Source organism: Solanum dulcamara, chromosome 3, assembly GCF_947179165.1.
Source record: "Solanum dulcamara chromosome 3, daSolDulc1.2, whole genome shotgun sequence".
Lineage (NCBI taxonomy): Eukaryota > Viridiplantae > Streptophyta > Magnoliopsida > Solanales > Solanaceae > Solanum > Solanum dulcamara.
Genome location: NC_077239.1, coordinates 73312575 through 73324025, shown reverse-complemented (window position 1 = coordinate 73324025; position 11451 = coordinate 73312575). Strand labels below are relative to the sequence as shown.

At 34.5% G+C, this 11451-nt stretch overlaps 1 protein-coding gene across 1 annotated transcript; it reads left to right on the top strand.

The window, feature by feature from the left end:
• The first annotated feature begins 6793 nt into the window (after positions 1-6793).
• LOC129882872 (probable LRR receptor-like serine/threonine-protein kinase RKF3) lies at positions 6794-9160 on the top strand. Its single transcript, XM_055957361.1, has one exon. It carries the CDS (start codon positions 7030-7032, stop codon positions 8947-8949), a length of 1920 nt encoding a protein of 639 aa, XP_055813336.1. The 5' UTR covers positions 6794-7029; the 3' UTR covers positions 8950-9160.
• The last annotated feature ends 2291 nt before the right edge of the window (positions 9161-11451 follow it).

Here is an 11451-nt window from a genome sequence, read left to right as displayed (position 1 = left end):
ATATGCCAATTCAACATCGATGTGTACGTTTTAATACAAAAGAGAGTAATATAGTTGAAGTATGAAGCTCGCAAAAAAGTGATAGTTTAGATAAATAAATAGAATAATGGATAGTTAAACTATGAAACTAGCAGGAATATGATAATTTGGGTGTATTTTTTTTATCATTAACTCTAAGTTAATTATTATTTTCATCAAGTTACTAATTAATTACCTATAGCTAGTGATTATGATTGTGTAATTTCTTTTACATCGTTAATTCATAGAGATTAAAGTTTTTTAAAAAATTAAAATATCTTAAAATGTTCCAAGAAAAGTGAATTTGGCAACAATTAAACCCACTACTAATTCAAATCCAGCTATTTGCTGGTTCAGACTTTTCATTGATAAATCATTGTGCAGTAAATAGATTTGCAGATTAGCATTCAAATAAGAAATGATAACCTACTAGGAATATCAATTTGACTTTCCCTACCATCAGAAAGGTCCAATCATAAGGAGGGAGTTGTGTTCGCAAGACTTGAATCAGCTTTTGTACCAACTACTACTACTAGCAGCAGCTGGTGTTTTTGACTTTTCTTTTTTTAGTTTCTATCCGTATTCGCATTAAAGCTCGACTATTCTGAATTCACATAGTTTAAAGCCTCATTAGGAAGAAAGCGCTTTCTATCAAAAAAAAATTTATATTCAGAATTTGAATCTGAAACCTTTGATTAAGAGAGAAGTATCTCCATCCACTGTACCACATGTTTTGATGATATTTTTTACTTTTCTTTATTGTGCATTTACCTTATTTATTTCATGAATATCTGCCTCCTCTAATTAATACTCTACTATAAATTTAGGTACGCTATTACTGGATGTCTATTTATATCAATTTCTCTTAAGGCCAAACTCATCGATGACCCCTTAAAGTTGGCACCAACTTTTACTTAGACACCTAAATCAGGAAATGTTCATTTTAGACACCTAATGTAAGGGTCTGATGTGACATTTTGACACTTTTTAAATAATCTGAAGTTGGAGTCTAAAGCGTGTATTACACTTTCCTCCACATAGATTAGCTAACCAATTAAATCCTGCTAACACTACCAACTTTACACGTCATATAACTTTAAGATTAAATGGCAAAAAGTTGATCTTCAACACTGTCACTCCATCGTCTCTTCAGTTCAAACGAAACCCTCTTCCTTCTTCACCGATCAAAACCTAGGTAAGTGTATGAAAGTCTTTCTTGATTTTCATTCAATTCTTAGTTAGTACTAACTGTTATGTTAATTTATGTTGCCAATTTCCAGGTTTAAAGGTTGAAATCAAGTGTTGGAGATTGCATTTTTGTTGGGCGTTTTGACATTTCTATCAACTACTTCTTGTGTTTGCATGTTTCATCCTTGAAGAAGAAGGTGTATGTTCTGGTTGTGTCCACTTTCTGTTAGCATTTTGTAACTAGTTTTTTTTTTGAAAATTGCACTGATAAAGTAAGGGGCTTTTGGGTATTTTCTTTTTGAAATATGAACGACTATATATTGACATGTTTTTATCATGGGGGTCATGTTATCGCAGACCCTAACCCTACTTACAAATGAGAAGTAGATGTATTTGCCGTTGCCATTGATAAAGATCATTTTAGCCTTGTCGAGTTTCTTTCATACACTGAAGACCTTGGGTACACAAATGTGAAGGGTTTTTATTGTCAAAATAAAATTAACAATGAATTTGTTCAAGTTATTTCTGATATTCAGTTGTTAGACTATGTGAAAAACTTAATAGATGGTGATGAATTTCATGTTTATGTGGTCCATGAAATTGATGAGTTAGAGGAATTGCCAACTCCAGCTGGTCTTTTATCATAGCCAGACTCTGTTGATGTTGGAAATGTGGAGAATGAAGCTGTTTCAGATGTGAATGAGACTGAGGATGTTTCAGATGTGAATGAGACTGAGGATGTTTCAGATGTGAATGAGTCAGATCTGCATAGTAGTGACTCAGATATAAATGTCATTCCTGATGAAGATGGTTCAGATGTTGATGAAGAATTGGGATCATTTAGATCTGAAAGGAGGAACAAAAGAAATCTTAATCCTAAGAGAAAAAATAAAATACCTGAAGAAATACCAGCAGGTGAAGCTGGTATTGATAGAGGCTTTGAAGATATTAGAAGAAATAAGAAGGATAGATATATTGGCAGATTAGGAGGAGATAAAGAGTATATTGATAACTCAGACTGTGATAGTGATAATAGCACAAATGTGGAAGATGTAGAAGCTGTTAGGGGTGTTGATCAACCAGGAAGAAGGAAGAGTAAAAATGCCATGTATGATGCTGAATGTGAAGTCTCTATTTTTGAAGTTGGAATAATTTTTGAAAATGCTAAACAATTTATAAAGGCTTTGGCAAATTATGTAGTAGAAAATAATTATCAGATTAAGTTAAGGCCTAATGAAATTCATAGAGTGAGAGCTAAATGTAAATTCAAAGAAAAATGCAAATGGTTGTGTTATAGTGCAACTGATAGAGATTTTGGTAACTTTTTGATCAAGAACTACCATCCTATACATAAGTGTTCTCCATCAAATAAGAACAAAATATGTACAAGTAAATTCCTAGCAAATAAATTCAGGGATGAAATAACTAAACAATCATCCATAAAGATTTAGGAAATACAAAAATTGTGCAGGGAGAAGTTAAGATTGTATGTGGGTAGGACCATCTGTTACAAGGCAAAGCTAATGATTCTTAGAGAATCCATGGGTGACTGGAATATGGAATTTGCAAGATTATGTGATTATGCTGAGTTTATAAAACAGATCAATCCTTGTAGTTCTTTTTTTTAAGAATGGATAGAGAAATTACACCAGGAAAGAATTTATTTGTATACTTCTATGTGTGCTTGGATGCATTGAAAAGGGGGTGGAAGGAAGGATGTAGAAGAATAATAGGATTTGATGGTTGTTTCTTAAAGGGTGCTTGCAAGGGTGAACTTCTAGTAGAAGTTGGCAAGAATGGAAATAATCAGATCTTTTCTATAGCCTGGACAGTTGTAAATAAGGAAACTAAGCATAGTTGGAATTTCTTTATCAATTATTTGAAAGAGGACCTATAGTTGGGTACTGGACAAGGTCTTACTGTGATGACAGATATGCAAAAGGTAATTACATATTACATTTGCTAAAGCTATTAAATTATCTATTAAGTATTGACTTGCATTTTGTTTTCTTTGCAGGATTTTCATGCAGCTGTTGCTGAACTGCTATCAAATACTGAAGTTAGAATGTGTGCTAGACACATTTAGTCTAATTAGAATCAAACCTGAAAAGGAGAGAAAAGGAGAAAACAATTCTGGAGATGTTCAAAGGTAAGTTTTGAAGTGAAGTTCAAGGATGAGCTTCATAAAATGAGCAAACTTGGTAAGGATATTTGTGCTGACTTATTGCATTATCCAAAGGTGTCATGGGTTAGGGAATTCTTTCAAGAGCATTTCAAATGTGATGTAGTTGAAAATAACATTTGTAAGACCTTTAACTTATGGATCATATCATGTAGACACAAATCTATAATAACAATGTTGGAGGAAATTAGGAGAAAGATAATGACAAGAACTGTGGACATGATTAAGTTTGTCAACACCTGGATATCTGCTATTGTGCCTATGTCTAGATTTATCTTAAAAGAGAATAAGGACAAGTCTAGGACATGCAATGTGCTTTGGAATGCTGATGTTGGGTTTGAGATTGGAGAAGGGGAGTACAGGCATACAGTTAACTTGGCTGATAGAGTCTGTAGTTGTAGAACTTGGCAACTGAGAGACATTCCATGCCAACATGCTATTGCTGCTTTGTGCCACATAGAACATGAGTCTGAACCTCTTGCGGATTATTAGTATAAGAATGATACCTTCTTAAAGGCTTATAGTCATTTCACCAATTCCAAATATGAAGATGTGGCCTGAAACTAACAATACAAGGATTAAACCTCCTGAACCTAAATCAATGCTTGGCAGACCTGCAAGAAGTAGAAGAAAGGGCAAAGATGAACCAAGAAAGAAGTATGAAAAAATATCCAAACAAGGGGTGAAATAGACTTGTTTCATGCGTAAACAACAAGGTCATAACAAGAGATATTGCAAGGTAACATAATTTATACTTGCTTGTGTCTTTTTTAATCACTTGTTGAATTTTTAATGAACATATATTTTGTGGTTAAATATTCAGGTTACTGTTCAAAGTTCAGAAGCAGCTAGCCATAATTCATAATATATTGGTCAAAGCTCACAAGGAAATTGCCAACCTGAACCAAAAAACTTCAGTCAACCTAAACCAACAACATTCAGCCAACCTGCATCAACAACAACAAGCAAGCATGCTTCTTCAACAATAGTTTGTGCTGATACAAATAGAGTTAAGAGGGTGAATGATACAAGCTCAAGTCAACCACCATCATATGTGGATACACGTATTCCTTTTACAAGAGGAATAACAAGTCAACTACCTCGGAGGAGAAAAAAGACTGTTGGACAAAAGAGAGGAGTTGCAACAACTGGAGAAGACTCTGCAAGAGGGGGGACAAAGAAGCCATCATATGGTGGATCAAGTAATGTTGAATTTGGCATATTCACAAGTGCAAATGGAACCCAAATACTCAATATATGTTGTTTTCTCCTTTGGTTACATACTAATCTTCAATAGTGCATGCAACTTACTTACTAATTTTGGTTTCTCTTTTTCTGTAAAAACAGCGAGGGACTTCAAGTCAAAGGATTTTGACAACAGATTCAAAATTTAAGGATGCAAGTTCAACAAGCATAGACCTTGGTTTTAAGCCTAGAGCTTGAGATGAAAAAATAGAGATGCAGTCACTACCAACCAGTTGCAGCAAATGACAAACAAAAAGAAGTAACAGCAACTTGAAGTTTTGAATACTTTTTGCGGATTGCTTAGCAGCTTAACATAAAGTGTAACGTAATCACTTTTAAGGATTGTAACCTTGTTAAACCAGTCCACTGATCGTGGTATTTAGCATAATGCTAACTATGAGTTCATTGTGAATTATGTTTTTGAGTTACATTGTGATATTGTTAAATATTTTTGATAATAAATTGTCATGTCATATAATATTTTTGGTATTAACCAGTCCACTATTTTTGAATTACAATGTAGGATTTTGAACTTTTAATAAGTGAAATATGTATTCACTTCAACAAGAAGTGAATTGTAAATTGTATACAACAATAAAATCAAAATACATACAAATGTGTCCTAGCTAGAAATTTACAGAAACAACAACAACATGAAGATTATTTCTTCACAACAACAACAACATGAAGATTATTTCTTCACAACAACTTTACAGCAACAACAACATCAAAATAATACTACATCACCACCTATCCAAAACATAGACAACTTTACAGCAACAACACAACACATTTTAACAATTAGGCTTCAATCTCCGTATTCCAAACATTACCAACCCAGTAGTGATCACACCAACAATAAATATATTTCTTGCTCGATTTATTTTTTCATCAAAAGCCTTGACTTTCTTCAACAAACCCTAGATCACCTTATTTGCTTGAGGAGGGTGTCGATCTTCATACCAATAAAAAAACACAGCCACCCATTTTCTACAAAATCAATCAAAAAAAATTTAGAAGTCCACAATTAATAGAAAATACTTATTCCTCTTTTGTTGTACTTACCAGAAATAAATGGAGCTTTAAGATTCACATTGAATAAAAGTTGCAATATATGAGTAAAAATATTAACATAAAGAATTACTTTACCTTTGAAAGTTTACAAGTAAAAAATCTACGACCTGGATTTAGTTGGGTCCAAGAAGTCTTTAATAGTGCTTCATTACCACATTTACAATATCGACATTCATCTAAAGAGGCCATGGAAGAGTTGGAGAAGCTCGACATGGAAGTGTAGGAGAAGAGTGACATGAAAGAGAGAAAAACAAAGAAGAAGAGAACTCATTTTTGCCTTTTTCTATTTTCAAATCAGAGAAACAAGCTAAAAAATTAGGGCAAAAATGAAGAAGATGGGGCATAAATATATAGATAAGAGAGATATGACCGTTATAGGCCTTGTTTGATGCCACATCATATGAAAAAATAGCTTCTACGCATTTCATGTAAGTGAAAAACACGCGAGGTGCCAGCTGTTTAAAAAGTGTCAAAATGACACATCAGACCCTTACATTAGGTGTCTAAAATGAACCTCTCCTGATTTAAATGTCTAAGTAAAAGCTGGTGCCAACATTAAGGTGCCATCGATGGATTTGACCTTCTCTTAATGATTTATTAAGTGCATGCTATCTTTCATCCACATACATATAAAATGACTTTAAAGAATAATTGAGTAATTTTATAAGTTTATCAAATAGACCTATAAATATTTTAAAATATATCTAGGCATTTGCCCAAAATGACCTAAAAGTCATAAATTGATCACCAGCAGGTATTTTCCCTAAAACAAAAAGCTCAACTTCCTTTCCATTTCATATATGATATATGTCATTCCTCCTTTTTTTTTCTACAGATATGCTTTTACATTTATAAGTTTTTTTTTTCTAAAGAATTTAAGAACATCTTTTAACCATGTTATCAACAAAACAACTTATCATCTCCCTTATTTGTCAAGCATAACTACTAATTAGTAATAAATCTAATATGAAGCTCCATGTTGATCATGGGAAGAAGGTATTCTTGACTTTTAATCCCTTTTTGAAAGTTTTGACTAAACAGTTAGCCCTATGAGAGACAGAATAATATATATATCAATTCTCAACCCTCCAAGCCATTTCCCAGAACCTACACAACTACTACAACCCAAAAACTCCAAAATCTTGGCTGCCTGCCAGTTATGAATATTCACTCATTTTGCATTAAAATACTACTACTTACTATATACTAATGAAAGTGGTAGAAGATCAATCATCTCCAACTCAAGAATTTTATTACAAGTGTTTACATGTTACATCCACGTATAGCTGAATAAATCTTGTTTCTTCAACTTTTAATCAATCATGTTCGCCTTTCATCGTCTCTTCCTCTTTCTTTGCTTATCATTCTCTTGTTGTTATGGACAAACTACAACTTCTTCCTCTTCTCCAACTTCATCATGTCCTCTTGATTTTAGCTCACTTCGTAATTTCATAGATCAAAATTCAAGAAGACCCACTTTGAATTCCACCGCGCAGTGTCAACACATTCGTCAGGGTTTACGCCTAGTCCAATCGGAGTATCTCCGCCGCACCAATTCTTTCTTCCCACCTCTTTCTTCAGCCGATTCTTGCTGGAACTCTTACCAGTCCGTGGTCAACGATTATATCCCCAATTTCGATATCCGGCGAACTTGTGGATTTCAAACATCTTGGATCTCTCAAGGTTGTATGAATATCACAACCCGTTTCGAGTTCGAATCTAAGGTATCCCCTGCTGCGATTACAAATATTGTTTCTTCGTGTAATCAGTCTTTAGAGAACAATTCTCCTTGTGCTACTTGTACTACTAGCTTATCTGGTCTTGCTTCGTATTTACCTGGTCCTTCTGTTGGAAACTTGTTCGATTGTGCGGCTTATCCTTCGGTTTATGCAGCTGCTTTTGCTAATCATTTTGGACCGGCTGATGAGGGTACTGCAAAATGTTTATTTCTTCTTGATGTTAGTAGTGCTAGCTCAGGGAAAGGTAAGAAGAATGTGGTTATCATTGTGGTTGTGGTAGTTTGTGTGTTGGTTTTCGCACTCGTTGTGTTTGGTTATTGGTTTCTGTGTTGGCGGAGGAAAATTGGATTGGCGAAAAAGTGGAATACTAGGAGATTGGAGAGTAATTTGAGTTCTCGTTTGGATTCGATTAGTGGTAGTACTACTTTGATTAGGTATACTTTCGATGAAATTAAGGTGGCCACGAAGAATTTCTCGAGGGTGAACATAGTTGGGACAGGAGGGTATGGGAATGTGTACAAGGGTGTGTTGCCTGGTGGGATTGAAGTAGCTTTGAAGAGGTTCAAGAATTGTTCAGTTGCTGGAGATGCAAATTTCACACATGAAGTGGAGGTTATTGCTAGTGTTAGGCATGTGAATTTGGTAGCTTTAAGAGGATACTGCACGGCGACAACCCCTTTTGAAGGTCACCAAAGGATCATTGTTTGTGATTTGATGAAGAATGGGAGTCTTCATGATCATTTATTTGGGAAGAGACATGAAAAATTGAGTTGGGGTATTAGGCAGAAAATTGCAATTGGCACTGCTAGAGGTTTGGCTTACCTGCATTATGGAGCACAACCGGGTATTATTCACAGGGATATTAAGGCTAGTAATATACTTTTAGATGAGAGTTTTGAGCCTAAGGTGGCGGATTTTGGATTGGCAAAGTTCACTCCTGAAGGGATGACGCATTTGAGCACTCGTGTAGCAGGGACGATGGGGTATGTAGCACCTGAGTATGCTTTGTATGGCCAATTGACAGAAAGGAGCGACGTTTATAGCTTTGGAGTCGTGCTTCTTGAGCTTTTGAGTGGAAAGAAAGCAATAATAGAGTTTAATGATGGGCAGCCAACTCTTGTGACTGATTGGGCCTGGTCATTAGTCAGGGAAGGCAGAGCATTAGATGTTCTTGAAGACAATATCCCGCATTTGGGCCATCCAGAAGTTATGGAGAAGTATGTATTGGTAGCTGTTCTTTGTTCCCATCCACAATTGTACGCAAGGCCAACAATGGACCAGGTTGTGAACATGTTGGACGCTGAGATACCTGTTCCAACCATACCGGAGAGACCAATTTCTCTCATTGCTGATCTTGATGACATTGAAAGGTCTGTTAGCAGTAGTGGTGGCTCAGGTAACCTGTCAACTACTGCAGGTTATCAGCCTTACATATTTGAGCGCGAGACATCCCTGGCAGATAGTGATTCTGTCAGGGCTAGAACATTGGATCTCAGATCGTGATAGAGCTTTACAGTATTATTTTGATATGCCTACCTTGATAGACATTTGAGTTGTGATGAATAGCTCATTCTTTGGTTTATTTGCCTCAAATTTGTTTCTGATATAGGAACCAGAATACTAACACAAATTGTACAGTGACTATGCATGTGTACTTGACTTTTGATTCTTATGTAATAGTTAGGATGAATAAAACATGATGTTTAGTACTCAACTTGCTCTCTCAATGTCCCTTGCTTTACAAAGACTAAATTTACTGCTAAATCCTATTATGTAATGCATTTGATTACCTTCAACTAACTGATCCTGCTATCACATATGTTTCATTTATTCTTTTCTAACAATAGATTAACAGCAGGTTGCGATCGCATTGTTAGGAATAACATGTGAAATATCAAAGAGGCAATCTCCATGATATTGAAGCAGAGCTCGTAAAGGCATAAAAGAAAACTGTTCGATTAGAATCAACTATGCACCATATAAGGTTGAAGTCCTAAAAGGAAAGGCCGCGACTCTGTTTCTTCAGCCACAACAATCATGCTGGGTGGACTAAGTTCATGGAAAGAACTAAATCACCTCTATAGCTAGCATGTGTCTAATGGTAAATTGCATTAGTCATTCCACACTCTTGAGGACAAGTGATCTTCAGCCAGGCGTTTTTGTTTGCCTCCCTGTAGAAATGTTCATTTGTTCTTAATTTGGATCAAAATTTGCATGAACAGGTAATGTTCTGTTTTCAATCTGCTTGTCTATAGCGGTATAGACATTGCTTGGCAGCCAATCTAGTTTGTTTAGTGGTAAGGTTTTACTTCTCTACATTGTCAGTGCTTAGAGTTTTTACACTATAAATGTAGTTTAACTGAGTATAACATGTTACTAACTTTTACGCACTCTCCGTGTATAAAAAGTTTAACCAGTATTAATAAACCATGATTCTGGTGGTTGTAATGTGGTGACTCCTAATGGATATGAAACATTCTTCAACAGGAGGAATATGTATAGTCAACTTTGATTCTTCTGTAATAGGCAGGAGGAGTAAGGGGATTCTTGCAACAACAATCACGATGGGGGTAATAAGTTTTTGGGAAAAGCAAAGGGTAATTATGTACTTATTTTTGGACTGCATAATAATGTGACACAGAGAACTTGAAAGCACCAACACTAATTTATATTGTGTGTTTGTAAGTTTTTTGGGTAGAAACAAACTATTTCAAAGCATTGGATACTTGTCTTTGGATTCTTGACAAGTAGAGTACTTGGCATGCATGCAGTAAAAATGACAAACGAGGCTATAGAAAAGTAGCAGTGTTGAGCATAATTTTCACCTATTCAACAATATAACTCTTGACTTGTCTCTTATAGGATATAACAACCCAACAACATTGTATAACTCAAATAATTCCAAAGTAGCTGAAGAGTACAAAGCTTAACCAAAAGAACACTTTCGTTCAACATATTATTACTCTCTTTTGTATAACAAATAAGTTGGAGACTTGAAATATTTTTCTTTGTCTCAACTCTCTCTTTCACTACACTAACTTCAAAATGTAAACACAATATAGTGCTTTTCATCTTTTTCTCACACACGCAACGCAAAGAAGAAAACACCCGTCCAGAATGTGAATAATCGTTTGAGGGCAATTAGTAGGAAATAATGATGAGAAAATATTATTGTGCTTACATGAGTTACAAAAAAATAATGACACTATATTTTCTACTTTATATCTATTAATTATCATGTACTTAATATTTTAATTATTAATATTAAAATGCACAATAATACTAAAATAAACTATTTTTGATGTATACTTTACTAACAAGATGTTCATTAAGGTTAAAAGACAAGGAACTAGTGATGTATTCAGTTTATAAAAGCTGCATTATGTTCTTTGGTTTATATGAGATTCAGATTTGTGGGATACATTATGTAAATCTTGAATGGAGAATTCACAAAAAGCCAAATTGGTTTGAATCCCATATGATTAAAAACGACATGCCTTCTTGTTATTATAAGAACACCGATCCGATCTAATGAATGTTTATATCAAATTTTTCGTCTCTATAACTTATTTAATAAAAAATTATGGATAAACTATTCTAAATTCATTGGCAAAACTAATTTCACAAGCAAAACTTTAGAGAAGATTTGTCCCGGGACATATGGAATTTTATAGTATCTGATTTGTAGGGCAAGACATTTTTTTTTTGTCTTTAGGAAGAACTTGTACCATTGCACTTATGTCTTGGGACATAATTTGTGTTACTGAACTTATGTCTTGAGATATTTGAATGGGTAAAAATTAAAGACCAACAATTTTGAGAGGCAAAAATTGAAGACCATCCAAACTAGGGACTTATGCATTTTTACTTCATTAAGTTAGAATAGGAATAGGTATATATAATCCTACTTAGAATAGGAATAGGAATATGAATTGTAATAGGAATAGAAATAGTAAATAGTATCCTGCTTGATAAAAGATTGTATTGTAGTGTCTACGAATAGGG

Excerpts from the sequence above, each read along its gene's own strand:
- LOC129882872 (XM_055957361.1), top strand. The coding sequence starts at position 7,030 with ATGTTCGCCTTTCATCGTCTCTTCCTCTTTCTTTGCTTATCATTCTCT.